The 18,620-nt window shown below is 43.1% G+C and overlaps 1 protein-coding gene across 6 annotated transcripts in view; it reads right to left on the bottom strand.

Annotated features, from left to right (window-relative positions):
* Nucleotides 1–289: 289 nt before the first annotated feature.
* The window catches only part of PIKFYVE (phosphoinositide kinase, FYVE-type zinc finger containing), a 99,225-nt gene continuing 80,894 nt past the window's right edge, over nucleotides 290–18,620 (bottom strand). For all 6 annotated transcript variants that reach the window (XM_037912177.2, XM_037912180.2, XM_037912178.2 and 3 more), the window contains 11 exons: nucleotides 18,400–18,495; nucleotides 17,886–17,969; nucleotides 16,517–16,608; nucleotides 15,436–15,600; nucleotides 14,064–14,123; nucleotides 13,349–13,525; nucleotides 12,714–12,817; nucleotides 12,295–12,423; nucleotides 10,651–10,912; nucleotides 5,329–5,403; nucleotides 290–4,364 (listed from right to left, as the gene is read on the bottom strand). In XM_037912177.2, coding sequence (XP_037768105.1) covers nucleotides 4,249–4,364; nucleotides 5,329–5,403; nucleotides 10,651–10,912; nucleotides 12,295–12,423; nucleotides 12,714–12,817; nucleotides 13,349–13,525; nucleotides 14,064–14,123; nucleotides 15,436–15,600; nucleotides 16,517–16,608; nucleotides 17,886–17,969; nucleotides 18,400–18,495 — 1,360 coding nt within the window. In that variant the 3' untranslated portion in view covers nucleotides 290–4,248. The remainder of the gene's footprint in view (nucleotides 4,365–5,328; nucleotides 5,404–10,650; nucleotides 10,913–12,294; nucleotides 12,424–12,713; nucleotides 12,818–13,348; nucleotides 13,526–14,063; nucleotides 14,124–15,435; nucleotides 15,601–16,516; nucleotides 16,609–17,885; nucleotides 17,970–18,399; nucleotides 18,496–18,620) is intronic.

The following is an 18,620-nucleotide window of genomic DNA, read 5'->3' as shown; positions in this document are numbered from 1 at the left end:
ATCTAGTTCAAGAGCAGTGAAGCCTGGATAGTACATATGGCAGCCGCTCAAGTAGGTACCTGGGGTCCTTGGTGGGCCCCCATGTTGCATTTACATCTCCAAACTGCAGTGCAGACATACCCCGAGATTAGGGATTAACCCAATTATTGGCGGGGGGGGGGGCGGGTTGTGGAGTTTTTCAGCCATCTTGCCTAAATTATGCCAATGCCTCTGTACACATGCAACGTTTACTGGCTATAATTGATGAGATTCTTGTCAAATGCATGTAAAGAATGTAAAGAGTAGTAAGTATATTTCAATTACTTTATTGGGACTGCTATCTACATACAGTTCAGTTTTCCAAGTAGTCAAGGCAGTTACTTTTAAATAGTTTAACATGTCAATCATATAAAACACAGCTGGAACCAAGGTACAATAGAAATATATACATATTATGGTACATTGAGTGCTTTTGAATGTGGTTAGTCTCATCTCTGGTAATTAAGGGTCTCATTCTGCTATGCTTTTAGACACACTGAGAAGCATCTTACTATGCATGTAGCACCATTGGTCTCATATGGGGCTACTTTTATAGCAAGGTAATACTCCTTGTGAATAAGGATGGCAGAATCCAGCCCCAAGTAATTAAAAGAAGTTGTGCTATACAGATACTGTAACACAAAAATGAGTGGTCACTTCTTGAATTAGACAAGATTAACACATTTGCCTGAACGCCTAGATTTATACAACAGCTAATGCAGCCTCTGAGAAAGTACTGCTTCATGATTACAATTGTAGTTGATGATTTACTCTATGTACATACACCCGTGTTACAGAACTAAGAGAAACCATTGCACTAAATAGAGCCATAATACTGCGAGAGTTACATTCCCCTGCACTGATACTTCAGGGACCCTGATGGGACTCAGCTACAGTCAGACACCAGCATCTCACCAGCCGAGTTTTAGCCCTGACAGGAGGAGTTTTCAGATGTGAAATGCTGTCTTTTGTGCACACAAATACTGCTTGTTGCTTTCCTTTAGAGGAACTCAGTTTTGTAGCAGGTGAAATGCTAGGATTGTTCTTATCCTAATAGAAAACACCTGTAAGGAGCTGCCAATTCCATTCCTGTCGCTGACACTTCCTTCCTGCTGCACACTATATAGCTAGGTGCTTCCTCTTGAACTTTGCCCCATTTGAATAAGATCATCAAGTACTTCAAATCTGCAAAACCTTCAAGATCATAGTTCATATCGGTGCCCCTTTATTTTCCAAGGCCAGCACTATATGTTATCAGCCTCGGTCAGACCAGGACAAGTAATTTACTGCCTGAGTGCAACCACTAATGTCACGGGAGAGATCCTGAGCCGATGTCAATTGGCATAACTCCACTGACTTCAGAAGAACTATGCCAGTTTGTACCTGCGGAGGATCTGGCCCGGAATTCAAGGGACATTTTCAGGTTTCAAATCGTACTACTGCAAATCAGCTGCCCGAAGTACACACTTTTAAAAAAAGGCAGTTCTACATCGGTCTCTTTTTGTGCAGTGCTGAAAGTCTCAGTCTGTGGATCCCAATACTGCAGAGTATTGACCCTATGTTACATCAGAACCATAGTTAGCAGAGATACTAATAATCAGCAGCTTAAGTAGAGGCATAGGCAAAAACCATACATCACTCTACAGAGTAACTATTCTTTGTATTAGAATGAGGATGCTGTGGAGTGTAAGGACTATAGCAGAGAGCAGAAACCTGAATGTTACCCATGTTCAGATTTGGTCTGTTACTCTATTAACACAAGTGAGAAAATCCACTTGATAGTGTCAATTGGGCGCTCAGCATGGGTAAGAGAAGAGTGTATAAATTAGCTTTACTGGGTAAGTTGGAGAAGAGCGAAATAAAAGGTGAAACTTGTGCAAACTTGTAATATAGACTTGGGGCAGCCGTACAAGTCAGTGTCATGGGCTCTTTCTTTTGCGGAAGATGTGTAATAATGCTTCCTCCTAGAGCTAGAAAAACCTACATACAATAGGAATGAAAACATGGCTGAGTTGCATTCTTAGTTAAAAGCAGTAATTCCATGATACTTGGTAAGTCACTTGACCTTGTATAAAGCTAACTTAATTGTCAAACTGGGCAAAAAGCACAACCCCACTGAAAGCCAGATATATCCAGGTAAGCATGATGTAAGTTAGAACACTAGAGGTAAGAAATTGCATGAACAGCTGCACCTCAGACATCAGCGTTTGACTCACTGGATTTATGGGATTCTGATGTAGGGAGACATGCAGCATTGTTGCTTTCAGCCATCCTTGGAGTGCACTGTAACTGCAAACTAGTTCAGATGACTAGCGGATCCAGAAACATGAACAACCACTCTGTACAAAGGGAATGGGACTTCTCCAGCTTAAACCCAAGTTAGACTCCTCTCCTTCCTCTTTCTACAGTAGGGTCAACCAAATAAGAATCTAATGGAGTTTTTTTGCTTGACAGGACATGAACGCTACAGCAGAGTCACTTCACAGTAGCTTAGCACCAAGCTGCATTTTTATAGGAACAACCTGGATCAGGTGACCACTGCTGAAATTGCTTTATCCACCCTCTCTAACCCCTATGCTTGGGTAGATGAATTACCATTACCCTAGAAAGAGAAATGTTGGGTGGAGGGAAATGCATAGCTGAGAGTCAGTTACTGCAGTGAAGCTAGTATCAGTGACAGCAGATAATGGTCCTGAATACGTGTGCTGTCTCCAATGCCACGTTTAATTTTAGCTGTTGCCTATGTCCTACAAAGTAAGTTCCAAGGATAATGGAACTTGCCTCTAACATACATACAATACCCTCATTTTTACTGGCCTTTATTGTATTGAAGCTAAAATAAGTAAACTCTTGTCACGTCGACAAAAAAACAAGTAAAATGAATAAAAATGAAAAGTGCTTATTTTCAAGTTGTGGCAATCCACAGACCCCCGCACATCATACTAAACACACCCACTAATTCAGTTTCCACAGAGCACCAACAAAACTGAACATTCATTTCAATGCTGCAGAAGCAAATATTGTTTAGAAGGGTTTTCAATCTGGTTTATATGTATTAAAATGTCACTGAGGTCTGGATGTGGAATCTTAAGAATGTAAGAAAAATATTGTGCTGGCAAGACTTTTTACTCTGAAGGAATGTGATAGTCAAAGTTGTATGGGAACAAAATGAAATGATTGGAATTTATCTTCAAAGTACGTTAGTATCATTAAAAAGGAAGCTACCACTAAGGCAGCATGATTCATAATGCAAGACAAGGCAGTGTTGCACAGAAGTCCCTCTTGAAAGGGATAAGAGAGATCTGTAGTTTAATAAGTTTGCTTCTGGGGCTTTGGGAATGTCTGGTTTATGTTCCTATTGTTTTCAGTTTTTGCAGTGTTCGACTGCTCCATTTCTGTGTGAGGCTGGTGAAAACTAAATTATGACATGCAGGGCAAATTGCACTTTACTGCAATGAACTTAGCTGCATAAAAGATCAGTACAAATAAAAGGACAATGTAATCGTCATAGCTGGCTAAAACACACGCAAATATTGTTTACAGAAGCCTGTAAGAACAGAACTTGTAAAGTGCATAACAGGACAAGTTATTCACTCTGATTGTTACAAGGTCTGCTTCAGACCACTGCAGCAGTAATGAATGTTGTGGATATGGATTGACTTAGATTTTCCATGAACAGGGTGCTTATTTCAAAGCTTTCTGTGTCCCTTGCACGATCACACTAGACACTGATGCAAATCACACTCATCAACTCTATAAATTCAAACTCACATTAGCCACCATACAAGTTGTGTAATACTTGCAGAGCTCACCTACTTCTCCGCAAAGTGATCCATCATAAACCGGCCAGCACCTGGTTTCAGTGCTCTGATATGTGGGACAGTGTACAAAAATCTGTATTGGATACGGTCCTCTTTCTTGTGGCTGAGCTAATAAATCACCCCATTCTCAATCTTCTTGAGTAATAGGTTCCAACTCTGATCCCTACAATAGCTTGTATCTGCCAGCCTTATCTGTAATCCTCATGTCAGAAACTGAAGTGCAGGTAAGATGCAGATTTTACACTTCAGATGCATGTGGCCTGTGCAGACAGACGCAGGTTTGCAATCCTTTTGCCTACTGCTGAGGAGCTGGAATGGCAATATAAAGTCCAGGGTGGGTGTGTCCTCTTCTATCAGGGAATTTTTTCCTTCACTGTGCTTCCCCGCCCATCACAACATGTGCTTTAGCTCAGCAATTCAGACCCAGCCCTGTCCAATGATCCGGCACCATCAGGAAATACTTGTCCATTGCTTCACAAAACCTGCTCCGGTACAGTTCTGGAGAGACCACAGTTGGCATTTTACCTAGTGTTTAAAAGACAATAATGCCACAGTTTGAGATGGACCAGAGATCACACAGGAAAAATCAGGTTTGTATTACTGTAGTGCCTAGAGCCTGTAACTGAGATTGGGGCTCCATAGCACGGAATGCTGCACACACACAGCGCAAGAGTCTCTTAGCAAACAAGACAAAGGAAGCAGTAGACCCATTTTACAGATGGGCTCTGAGGCAGAAGTGAAGTGACTTGTCCAACACAGGCAGGGCAGAGCTGAGAACTGAACACAGACTCCAGCGTCCCAGTCAAGTGCCTCAGCCACAAGACAATTCTTCCTCTTGAGCTGCTGACAGCTCATTTGTAAGCATTTCCCTTTTGAGCTCCCCACAACTGGCACAGTGCAAATGATACTAGAAAGTCATATAGTCAAGCACTTGTTCTGTGGGGAACTTTGACATCACAGTGAGTAGCTTGAGCCACTTCAGCATGATTTGGGAAGGCAGTGGTTATAAAGAGGCTGTGATGTCCCGGAGGAAGAGACACAGGCAAAGGAGAGGAATCAGATCTTCTGAGCACACACAAGGTGCGGGGAGTTTTCACAGAAGAGATTTCATTCCCCAAAACCAAGAAACAGGCATTTCTGAATCTGCTTTTAAAAGATTAGTTACCCCTGCAAATAAGCCAACAATACAGAGATACCGTTACTCTAAGACGGTAGAGCAGCAAGATACCTAGGTGACCCTGCCCTACAAAAAGTAATGTGACAATTAACAGTATCACCCATGCAGCTGCATTATGAGAACACAAGACTCTTACACTGTGCACAGCCTTGGGAATAAGGGAGAAGAGGAAAGAGTTGAAACAATAAATTTGTACGAGAGAAAGTGTGGTGGGGGTGCAGGAGGGAGAAAATAGCACTTCCTGAAGTCTGTCAATAGCAGTGCTGATAGAGTGGGTTATCAGAAATAATACTGGGTGTGTCTTGGACTCACCTTGTCCTCCCAGGATGCCCGTTGACTTCACCACCATTTCAAGCTTTTTGTCCCAGGTAAAGGTGCGAATGTAATCTGTTACAGGTACAGAAAGATGTGTCAGGAAGTTCATATTCCAAATACAGATATTCCTGGGTAATTAGAAACACATTTCCTGGTACATGGCAAAGAAACTCAAGCTGCAAGCATTTGTTGCCAACGTAACAATTTCACATTCTTAGCCAGCTGTCTCTCTCACTGGCAGGGGAAATCGCTCAGTAGCAATGAGAACACACCAGCTCTTCACTATATTCACAAAGATATTGCTCAGATAGGCCTTGCCTTGACTCACTCTAGTGAGCATTCCAAGCACCTAGTTATGAACTTTCCTTCATCCAGCTGACCCCAACCCTACATGTGCAAGGAGCCGCCCCACATTGGTCCTACAGTTCGTAAGGTGGTTGATGATCAAGGGTGCCCTGCGGTGGCTTAAGGTCTAGCAACCTCATTCATTTTAAGCTAGTATTATTCCCCTTTAATAAAGTCTCTTTTGCCCACAAACAGCAGCTGGTGCTGCTCTCAGAGCACCTCTCTGCTTTCCTTTATGGAAAGAAGGGCTGGGAATGCCAGAGTGACCCTGAACAAAAGGAAAGGAGGACAGCATAGCTTGGGCAGGAAAGTCCCAAGGTTGCTTCTAAACCTCTCTCCTTGGCACGTGAGCTAAAAAGTCAATACAGCTTCTCAGGCTTATGAGAAAAACATCATCATTTTTAAAAAAATTCTTCATTAGGTGATCCTGCTTCTCTTACTGCTCTCCCACACATTGTGCAGAGTCCCTGGAAGCAACATCAATTAGTCTTTATCCTAGCACTTATTCACTGCAGTTGCCCAGCCTTATATTCAAGGCTTGTTATTGTTTGTGGACAGTGTTATTTTTAAGTGAATGTTGTTGCTTTCACCAAGACCTGCCGATTACAGATTCTTCATCACTGCACATCAAATATTTTCCAATATTTACTGAAATCCCGTCAATAGCCCACGCATTGTGGCGAGTTATGCACAAGCAGGGTAGCATAAGAGTATTTACTGAAAAAAATGCAAACAACAATGGCCTTAGCATCAGCGCTTTGTAGAGCAATTCAAATGGCAATGACCCCAGGCATAAATTCGCCTCCTTTTATTTAACACATCAAAACAGAACAAAGTGGGAACACTGACACAGCCTGTTTTTGGATAAAAGTGGCATCTTTGTAAGCACAAAGAATAGAACGCAAGAGGATAAAAAAATATTCCCATCGGTTCTTCAGGGAATACTGAATGATTTTTCTCTTCTCAACTCAATCCAGCAATACTCAAGGCATGTTTCCCTGAGGAATTCAGGTTAAAAACAGAAGTGATTTCCAAAATATTATTTTTTTAATATAATATTAGAGAGAGTGTGTGTATATATGTAAATAGATGAACTAAAACCAAGTTTCACTTGAAAAGTTAAGAGCACAGTCTGTATAAATGGACATTGGTAAGCAAAAGAATAAATGATACAATCTAAAGCTTTGCATTAAGACCAGACTTAGTTCTGTAGATCTTTAATCTGAATGTACTCAGAGTCACCTTAGTATGACAGGTACCAGCGGAAGTGATGGAGAAATAGCGTGGCATGTAGTCTGAGAGATCCATATGCTTACTTCTCTGATATGATTATTCTATCATCATCATCCAGCAGAGGCAAATAAGCCTTCCATAATGCCTACAATTTTGTACTATCACCATCTGTTTCAGGGTACATGGTAGAACACCCAATCATCTGATGTAAAATGCTACCCGAATAACTAACAAATGCAGATAGTGGTTATTCATAGGAAAATAACAGAGCCTGTGGTTAGCAGACAAGAGAAATAGACGAAATGCCCATTTTTCCACTAAGTTTGCTTACAGTGCTCTTGGTACCATAGAGGCAGCTCATCATATGAAGAAATTCACTACTTAGAAAGTTGGCTGACACTGCTTAAGCGACTGTGGGAATGAAAATGCAAAATAGTGAAATATTCATCAGCGCTTTTAGTTTAGAGGGAGAGCTACAATTTCATGCTTCAGAGTAGCAGCCGTGTTAGTCTGTATTCGCAAAAAGAAAAGGAGTACTTGTGGCACCTTAGAGACTAACCAATTTATTTGAGCATAAGCTTTCGTGAGCTACAGCTCACTTCATCGGATGCATTCAGCGGAAAATACAGTGAGGAGATTTATATACACACAGAACATGAAAAAATGGATGTTATCATACACACTGTAAGGAGAGTGATCACTTAAGATAAGCTATTATCAGCAGGAGAGCGGGGGGAAGAAAACCTTTTGTAGTGATAATCAAGGTGGGCCATTTCCAGCAGTTAACACAAACGTCCGAGGAGCAGTGGGGGGTGGGGGAAATAAATGTGGGGAAATAACCTACTCCAGGACAGGCCCAACAAAGATAACAACAGAACGCCACTAGCCATCACCTTCAGCCCCCAACTAAAACCTCTCCAGCGCATCATCAAGGATCTACAACCTATCCTGAAGGATGACCCATCACTCTCACAAATCTTGGGAGACAGGCCAGTCCTTGCTTACAGACAGCCCCCAACCTGAAGCAAATACTCACCAGCAACCACACACCACACAACAGAACCACTAACCCAGGAACCTATCCTTGCAACAAAGCCCGTTGCCAACTGCATCCACATATCTATTCAGGGGACACCATCATAGGACCTAATCACATCAGCCACACTATCAGAGGCTCGTTCACCTGCACATCTACCAATGTGATATATGCCATCATGTGCCAGCAATGCCCCTCTGCCATGTACATTGGTCAAACTGGACAGTCTCTACGTAAAAGAATAAATGGACACAAATCAGACGTCAAGAATTATAACATTCATAAACCAGTCGGAGAACACTTCAGTCTCTCTGGTCACTCGATTTCTGACCTAAAGGTCGCAATATTACAACAGAAAGACTTCAGAAACAGACTCCAAGGAGAGGCTGCTGAATTGGAATTCATTTGCAAACTGGATACAATTAACTTAGGCTTGAATAGAGACTGGGAGTGGATGTGTCATTACACAAAGTAAAACTATTTCCCCATGTTTGCTGTTTTCATTATATAGTAACTCCTTGCTTAACGCTGTAGTTATGTTCCTGAAAAATGCTACTTTAAGTGAAACGATGTTAAGCAAATCCAATTTCCCCATAAAAATTAATATGGGGGGTGCGGTTTCCAGCGAAATTATATATACACATATATACAGTATAAGTTTTAAACAAACAATTTAATACTGTACACAGCAATGACAATTGTGAAGCTTAGCTGAGATAGTGGAGCCAGGGGGTGGGATATGCTGCTAAATGATGAACTAGCACTCGGCTGAGCCCTCAAGGGTTAACACATTGTCCTTAATGTAGCCTCACACTCTACAAGGCAGCACAAATGGAGGGAGGAGACACAGCATGACAGAAAGAGACAGACACACCGTGTGAGAGAGAGAGAGAGAGAGAGAGAGAGAGAGAGAGAGAGAGAGAGAGAGAGAGAGGGGGACACGCATTGCCCCTTTAAGTGCGCTGACCCCGCTCTAAGCACACTGCTTTTTTAAGTAGATCGGCAAGTTGAGACAGCAGCTGCTGCCAGCAAGCTCCCTCATCCTGAGCCCTGTCGTGTTCCCGCCACAGAGCGGTGCAGGGGGGAGATGTGGGTACAGGAGCATGGGGCAGGAGTGGGGGGAGGGGACACCCTGACATTAGCACCGCTCTTCTTCCCCCGCCCCGGGGAACAGCAAGCAGGAGGCTCCAGGGAGCAGCTCCAAGCCAGAGGGCAGGAGCAGCACATGGCAGTGGGGGGAGGGACAGCTGAACTGCCGGCAGTTGATAGCCTGCTGGGCGGTTGCCCCACAGCAAACTTAGGGGAACTGATAGGGGGGCTGCCGGTCCACCCTGGTTTCAAACCCCCACCAGCTAGTTCCAATGGGCTGCTCCTCCTGCAAGCAGGCGGCAAAGCAGGCGGCTTCCAAACAACATTATAAGAGAGCACTGCACAACTTTAAACGAGTACGTTCTCTAACTGATCAGCAACGTAACAATGTTAACCAGGACGACGTTAAGTGAGGAGTTACTGTATAAATTAGGAAACATCCCAGTATTGGTAGGGTTTTTTCCCCTTTGCTCTCCCAAAATGCATAGGTTTGTGCAATTTCAAACTTTAATTAAAAACAAAACAAAAAAAACTTTTTGAAAGTAAAATTCCTGGACAACAGTTATGGAGACCAACTAGGCCATCTAAATCCTTCCCAGGCCAACGCAAGAGATTGCTCCCTCCATGACATTTACAGTTCTTTCAACTCTTAAACGCTGAAAGCCATTCTGATAGCTCAATAGGAAGCACAGAGAATTCCCTAGCTTCAATCTTAAGAGACCTCAGTTTGAAAACATCCTTTGGGATGAGTTGGCATCTTTATTTTGAAAATCTATTTTCCCCTCAGGGGTTTGAAATATGGAACAATTTACTAAGGGATGTGGTGAATTCACCAGCCAAAAGTCTTTTATTCAAGATGGGCTGTCTAAGGAGTGTTCTAGTTCAACCCCAAGTTATTAGGTGTGATACAGGAACAACTAGGTGAAATTCTACAGCCTGTACAATGCAGGAAGTCAGCTTAGATGACCACAAGGCCCCTTCTAGTCTTAAAAAAAAATCAAATCAATCTATACATTTTTTCTTGGCCCCTCTCTGTAAGTAAATTGACTTACATTGCCATTCAGCTTAGACAGGAAAGGCAGTGAGGAGAAGTATGTAAGGTAGCATAAATAATCCACTCTCTATTTTAACATGGACTTGGACTCCAAGGCATGCACATTATATACCAACTTGACTTTCCTTGAAAATGACTGCAAAAAGTGCTCAGCATGCACGTGAGCGTTTGCACAGCTAGGGATACGAGCCAACAGGCAGGCCAGAAAGAAAGGAGTGAGAAATCCTTAAGCTTTCACAGTCAGCGTGATCTTACTTCAGCAAGGTGAAAGGCAAGTGCTCATGACATGTGCCTTTGTTGAGTTGGGTGGATCCAGTGAATGTTTGCATGGGGTCATTCATCCACCTAATTCTTCAAATATATTAGACACAGATATGGCTCTGATTCCAAGGGAGGCTTCGGAAAGGTTCACTGTGAACTGCCTCACCCCCAATACACAGCTTAATTCAAAGGAAGACGCAGAAGTCATGAATAACCATAGATATGGTACTGTGGTGATGAGAGACACAGTCCATGAAGTTAAAGTTAAATACTTGAAAGAGCAAGAGCAAAGGTTACATACCAATGATCCCAACCACCAGCTGATTGCTAGTATCGTCACGGCCAACCAGCAGGGAATAGTCAATGATGAGGTGGCTGGAAAGAAAGTGGGAATCGCTGTGGATGGAAGCCCTCAGCACAGCCTTGCAGTGGGAGCGGATATACAGAGGGTTGTCCCGTACCATCTTCAAGAGATTTTCATCGAGCAGGACAACATCGCAACTTTCCTTCCCGGTGTCTGTTTTCACATTTCTGTTCCGCAGGGAGCCCTTCAGGTCAAACACCTGGCAGGGGAGGACAAGAGTACTTCATTTCCTTGGAAGAAAGTCTGTTTTACCCACTTTCCACTCTGTTAGAGAGACCAGTGTCTCAAAGACTCCAAATGGTTTTACTACAAGATCATGGAATGTCAAATATCTCACCCTCAAATCAATTACTCCCAAGTTGTGTATATGGGATTGAGTGGTAACTAATCAATGGACCTTGATGAAGATGTCAGCACACTGCTTACAGCTTTGATTATATGATGATTTGAACTTTAAAAGGTGACCTGATGTGATATTTTCTTCTAAAACTGCTGAATATAAAAGAAAGCTGATGCTGCCACCTTTTGGTGTTTGCATTCTGCCTACTGGGAACCCCACAGGTCAGTCGTAAGGAGAAGACATTCGGGAGAGAGTGAATCTTACATGAAAACAGGCCATGGCGTGGCTGGGAAGGTAAGAGGATTAATTGTAGAATTGTATCCACTTGTGGTTGCTGCAAACACAGTACAAGACAGGCCACACAAACCTGTTGATCTGGCCTAGAAACCTGGCCCCTTCAGCTACCACACAGCTGTGCTCCACCAGTCTAGCAAGAAGTTAAGCTCAAATATATAATGTCTCTGAGACAGCAAGCCACCATAGGACAAGCAGATCACATATACATTAAAACCATTACAATTAGATACAGCAGGCACTATAATATGCTTAAACCACCAACACATTTCTTCAAATAGTAATTTAGGCATAGGGTCAAGATTTAATCACCTGGAAAGGATAGAGGGTCAGCAATAAGCCTTTTTGAGCTAAAAAGATGAAGTCAAATTTTAAGGTGTGTGTGATTTTGGCTAATTTTCTTCTAACATTCAAAAAAATTCTTAGTCTCCAGTGTAAACCCTGCAGTTCAGGGCAAGCCAACATGGATAGCCAGAGACGCAAGGACAAATATAGGACATCTAATGGAAAAAAGGCTGTAATCTTAATTATGGCAACAGAAGCCATTTGAAGATGATACTTTACATAAAAGGCCTTGTCTACACTACAGGGGGGATATCAATCTAAGTTATGCAACTTCAGCTACGTGAATAATGTAGCTGAAGTTGACGAACTGAGATCTACTTACCACGGGGTCCACACTATGCAAGACACTCTCCCATCAACTCCCTTTGTGTTCTCATTCAGGTGGAACACAGGAGTAGACAGGAGAGAGAGCTAGACCCGCTAAATCGACCACTGATGCATCGATTACCACGTGTCGCACCCCCGATAAGTGTAGACAAGGCCTGAGTCAACATCTTCAGGGTGAAGATGCCCCAGTAGTGTCACTGTCAGCACTATTCCTGCTCTCTGTGTTGGGAAAAGCACTGTGGCAGAGAAAGATGCATCACATACTTATTCCTCACCTGAGCCATTTTTCTGCCATAGAAAAGGTTTTCCATGACAAGCAGATCCAGCTTCTTCTCAGTGTTGTTCTGAGAGTTCTTGTATCCAATCCGATACACTCCAAGTATTTTGGCCAATGCTGTTGGTTTCTGATCAAGAGAACAGAGGGATAACATTCCAATAGTTATGGTAGAAAGCATTACTTTCCTGTGTGCCAGAACTTTCATTTTTCATCCCAATACATTTGATTTTGAAGCCTTGGTGAAATTTCTGCATTTTAAAAATTTAAAAAAAAAAAAATCCTTTCTATCAGACTGCCAATATATACCTAACTCCTCATTATATCTGTTAGTCCTCCTCATTTTAATACTACTGGCTTGAAAACAACTATTTAAATAAAAAGACAAGTTCCAAAAACCAGCCTGTACAAGCCTCCTACCTTTTGCTGAACAGCATTAGTGATGTAAGTGAAGTAGTGTGGGGCAAAATCAAGGAAGGACTGGACCTCCAGACGGGGCATCTGCTTCAAAATGAATCTGTCATCTGTTTCATCATTAGAGAAAGGCTATGTAATTCCAGATGTAGGAAAACATTTACTGTAAATATCCAGAAAGACACCCCCAAATCCTTCAAGAATCTAACTTCAAGCATGTACCTTATTAACTGTAATTTTCTCTTTAAACGTTAGCAGCAGAAAGTTGTGTCCATAGGCTTTACAGTTCTAGGTGTTAGCTCATTTGAAGGAATTTTTAAAAAGTCTGATTTGCCTTAACAGTGAAAGCCAAAAAAGATTGAAAGAAAACTGTAAATCATTCAGTTATATTAAAATCTGGCATCCCTTGAAGCTGTGAGAAAGTAGGAGTTTTATACTTAACCTCCTTGGCCAGCTATTTTCAGCACTGTTGAAGAGTATGCTTTATGAAAGCCTGTCCTCCAGTTGTGCCTTGGGGTTTTCAGTTTAGTTCTCCAACCCCCCAAGTGCCGCACTAAAGGCACAGAAAACACCCCTCCCACAAGAAATGGTTAAGAAGCTTTTTGCTATGAAAGGGGAAGAAATAAGCAAGCCAGTTTTACCTTCCGTCACATAGAACACAGCTCCTGACTTGCCTCCACGGGCCTGCCAGGGCAGAGAGTGAGACAGGGAGCGGATGAAGTCCTCCTCACGGCTCCCGAGTATCACATCACGCATCTTATGGAACTCCCCGGCATAATAAATCCGGCAATAGAACTTGGCATTAGCATCTGAAAACTCTGCAGAGAGACATGGAGAGAGAAGGTCCTTCGTTAATTAGAAAAAAGCAAGGCTTATTTTCCCAAGAGAGTTGACCAGTCAGTAATATTTTTCAGGAGCTTTTAAGATCCCTTGCCCTCACTACAAAAGTTATTTTTAAGTTACAGTTACTCTTATCCACCCCTATGTTTTAAGTGCTTAGAAAACTGGCTAAGTAGTAATTAAAAAAGAAAAGGTTGTTTTCTGTTTTTATTTTAATACCCCCACAAAATTAGCCTATGTTACATGCCAATTGATGGTGCTTCAAAAACAAGATGTGATGGAAATTTAGACTTTGTAGGCTGTTTTTTGTAATTAACACCTCTGCTACTGCTTGCAGAACACCTGGACTTGTTAGTAAGAATGCCATTGCTCTGCAATCTGACATTTTCCTGCCCAAGATGAACTGTCAACTCATCAACTCCAAGTTTTATTAGGGAGGTAGTTCTGTGTTTGTGAAGAGGGCAGTATGCCACCATGTGATTCTTAATTAAGAGCCCCATATTATTTCCTACTCACGAAGTTCCACATGGGGATTTGCTAGCTGTTTCTTTTGTGCATCTCCTCCATCTGCTTCATCTGAAAACGGCAAGGGGAAGATTAAGTCAGGCATGTATGTTTAGCACCATAAGCCAAGTTCTATAACGAGGTATGCTTAGCACTGAATAGAATTCACATTAAAAGAAGATCTTTGGGGTTTGCCAAAATGTTTATTTTTATTAGCAGCAGTAGTTCTAAAGCACCCCTTGAGAAGATGATTAGATACTGCATGAACAGCTAAAGAGTCACAAATCTTACACAAATAATTTATTTCACTAACTGAATTAGCCTCATTTCCATTATTCAAGGTCAAATCGGGCTTCAAATTACAAAAAGTTAGAAATAAGATTCAAACTCAGTGCACTATAAAAACTGATGGTCACTGGAAGAGTCCTCAAAACAGATTGTAGGTAGATACTAAAGAAAAACGCATTGTTCATTAAACTTGCTGACGGATAACCCTGAAGTGAAAGATTCATATAACTAATTTCTTAGAAACCGTCTGGGGAACAATTGTCTTACTCTAGTCCAGGGATTGGCAACCTTTGGCACGCGGCCCGTCAGGGCAATCTGCTGGTGAGCCGGGACAGTTTGTTTACCTGAGCGTCCGCAGGTTTGGCCAATTGCAGCTCCCACTGGCCGCGGTTGGCTGCGGGAAGCGGTGTGGGCCGAGGGATATGCTGGCTGACACTTCCTGCAGCCCCCATTGGCCTGGAACGGCAAACCACAGCCTATGGGAGCTGCGATCAGCCGAAACTGCGGACGCTGCAGGTAACAAACTGTCCTGGCCTGCCAGCGGATTTCCCTGATGGGCTGCGTGCCAAAGGTTGCCGATCCCTGCTCTAGTCCCTCCAGGCCAAGCTTCTCTCTGTGAGAGAGTGTTTCGAGTGATGCTACCACTCATACTACAGAAGTGTGACGACAGCACTAAGCTTTTTAGCCTATGTGAACGCAGTTTCCCCCACCCCCTTCCTTCTGTTTTCTGCTACTCCATGAACTGAAGTGACACAGCAGACCAGGAAGTAAAGCTGAGAGATGGACTGAAGCCCACTGGTTCCACTACACCCACCCAACTTGAAGGAATTTGGAAGACCCTGAAACCAAAGATGTATTGTTCTTGATACTATAGGCCTGGAGCCTTAAAAAAGGTCCCTTGTCTAGTAAAGAGGGAAGCTGGGATTTTCAAGAGGAGTCCATTGAATTTCAGTGAGATTTGGGCACCTAACACTTACTTTTCTTTGAAAATTCCATCTGGAGTGGGTTTGGGTTTTTTGTCTGTTTGTTTAAATAGACTAGATGTTGGGAGATGCAACAGTCCTAGCTGAAAGATGTAACTGATGAGAGAGCATACCTTGAGTCTCTGCTCCTTGGCTCTCCGGACCCTCCTTGCCCATCTGTCCAACCTGGTAGTAGGCACTATCTGCACCACGTAAGGTCTCTTTCTTCTGGGCAGACAGATCAGGGCTCTTCCCTCCTGTGCCACGGAAGAAGGATAGAACTCCAGAAACTTTTTTTGCTAAAGTGAGTGAGCAAAGGAAAGAGTGGGAACCATTGTTTCTATAGTCACTACAACCCAGAAGCTTTTATCACAGAAATATTCTCAAGTGACTTTTCTAGTAGTAGGGGGAAAGCCCAGTAACCTATTTCCGATCCTCCAACCAATATAAAGTAACAGGTTAGTTGACCTAGTGTTACAGAATGCTACACCTTAATACTTCAGAAGTCATTGGAGAAACTGCACACGTCAAACTGAGCTGACTGCTTAATTGTTACATTGGAGTGCTAAAGTGCTAATCCTTTTTAAAAAAAGGCAGGGAGGGGAAGACAAGCTGAAGAAAGCCTAACACAGGCAATGTTCCCATGCTCACACATCTTAAAAAAACAAAACAAAACCAGGAACCTTCCTCACTGTAAGAATCATTGGCATCTTGGAAACTTTTCTACTGAGAAGTACTCATGGCATTTTACAACTTCCCCTCCTCCCCAAATTTCAAAATATTTTTAACCAGCATCTTTAAAAAAACAAACAAACAAACAAACAAACAAAAAAACCACCACCAAAACCATAAGACAGTACTAAGAACACAACTGGAGTCCAGGTTCTATATGGGGCACAAAAGCCCACATAAGAATACTTAAGTCTGCTACATAAAAAAAAAAGGAGAACTGAGGTCATCTCTGTTACTAGAAGAGAAGAGAAGAGTACCAGGAGAAAAACACCAGTGTGAGACTTTGATTTTCAAGCCAATATCAGCAGTTCAAAAATTGAATTTACTATACCCAACTTAGAACAAATTGGATTTCGTTTCAAGTTGTATTTTCCCTTTTTTAAGTTAGTTTCCATCAAAACCTATACTTAAGCTTATTTGATCTCAGTAATTAAATCAAAGCTGGCCTGTGATGTGGATACTATTTCTCTAAAACAACCTTACGCTGTTCTGCTTCGGCTGTGCGGTTTGCCTGTCCCGCATTAGTCTCAGGCAATCGGACTGGGCTGCTGCTCTTCGGTTTGTTGTCCAACATACTGAAAGGGAAAGACATTCTGAATTATTTATAACCACAGTAAATTTTCCATGTGAACCAGATAAACTAATTCTTCACCCGGGCACTAGATTATCCCCAATTTTAAATGAATGAAAGAAAGTTAAAGTAAATCTATATGGGGAAGAGGATGTAAAAGAGTCCTATTGTGGGGAGACATTTAACCCCTTGTGGACTTCCAGGCTTCCTTCCAAAATGACTGCTCTACCCCATCTATCCAGGCAAGAGATCACCCCCCCTTATCTCAGTGGGGAAGGCCCACTTGCCTGAGTGCAAAAACTGTTTCTTTAAGTCACCAAGCTGAGTGAACAGGACTACGGGCCTCTTCAATAACAGATTGTGCCAAATAGCACAGCTCCAGGATTGGGAGCAACCCAATCACTGCACCCTAGTGTATATGTAACTCAGTGGAGAAGCTGGTTAGGAGGGTACAGTACAAGGGCTCAAAGTCAGATGGGACCTGAGTTACTGTTATAAGACAGCTAATTATATTGATACTGGGGACGACACCATCTGGACACTGGATGCTGTCAGAAAATTGAAGCACTTGGCAGTTCCATAAGAACACATTGGAGGGGCCCCCAGCTATGATTTTGGCTCCCCTCCACCCCCCATGACCACACTCTGCTCTCTCTAGAACAGGGGTGGGAAAACTTTTTGGCCCAAGGGCCACATCTAGGTGTGGAAATTGTATGGTGGACCATAAATGCTCACGAAATTGGGGCTGGGGTGCAGGAGGGGTTGAGGGCTCCAGCTGGAGGTGCAGGCTCTGGGGTGGGGTTGGAGATGATGGGTTTGGGGTACAGGCTCCGGGCTGTGATTACCTCAAGCGGTTCCTGGAAGCAGCAAAAATGTCCCCCCTCCGGCTCCTACACGATGGCGCTGCCAAGCAGCTCTGCTGCGTGCTGCCCTGTCCGCAGGCACTGCCCCTACAGCTCCCATTGGTCGTGGTTCCCAGCCAATGGGAGCTGTGGGGGCGGCACTTGGAGCAGGAGCAACGTGCAGAGTGGAGCCCCCTGGCTGCCCCTAGGCGTAGGAGCCGGAGGCGGATATGCTGCTGCTTCTGGGAGCTTTACAGAGCGGCCGCCGACCCTGCTCTCCAGCTGGAGCGCCGGTATGGGCAAGCCCCAGACCCCAATCCCCAGCGGGAGTGCGAGGGCCGGATTAAAATGGCTGGTGGGCCAGATGCGGCCCGCGAGCTGCAGTTTGCCCACCCCTGCTCTAGAACATTGTCAAGCCTGTTATGAGCCAGTTGGTCACCTGTTTGGTGGAAGACCTTCTTCACAACTGCTCTTCAGAGATGCTTTGGATAACTCATCTAAGGCATTTCTGTATTCCTTGCAACTGAAAGGGAAAGATTAACAGCTTATGTTACAATTCCTACAATACCAATCCATTTGTTTTAATTCAGAGGCAGCAGCAAGTGGAGAGCAATCCCCTGGAGACAGGATACCTACCTGTTAGCTAAAAACAAACCCCACACAAGGTCCTTGAGAGACTATTTTACTTCGTTCTGTAACAACTAGCTCTAAACTCTAGTTATTTTATCTAAATAAAAGATTTTTCAGAGAGCTGCAGACAGTCTAATTTCCCCATGTAGAAGGGCTGTCACTTCAATTTCGCAAGGAGCTCTCATACGGGGCTAGAAGAAAGTCTCACATTTATAGAAGTAGCGGCTGCAAGGGGTTTATACATGTTCCTTGAACAGAAAGGCCACTGAAGATTTCTTAGACATTTGGGATAAACCCAGTGAAAAGTGAATCAGTTTAAATACCTGAGCGCAAAAGCTATGATGGAGCTTGGTTCCTTTTCACAGACTGCAATGGGTACCCGTTCATGTTCATACATTAGGTAGTGCTTATCTGGGTCACTGTATAAAAAACAGAATAGATTTTTTTATGTTAGCAGCTCTGGACAAGTGAAGGAGCAACAGATGGAGTTTTTGGTGAAAGTTCAAATTTCACCAAATACACCCCAGACAAGTGATTCTGTGAC

This window comes from Chelonia mydas, chromosome 11 (genome assembly GCF_015237465.2).
Source record: "Chelonia mydas isolate rCheMyd1 chromosome 11, rCheMyd1.pri.v2, whole genome shotgun sequence".
NCBI classification, from domain to species: domain Eukaryota; kingdom Metazoa; phylum Chordata; order Testudines; family Cheloniidae; genus Chelonia; species Chelonia mydas.
Note: the sequence above shows the minus strand (reverse complement) of the source record. Positions and strands in the feature narration are given on the sequence as shown.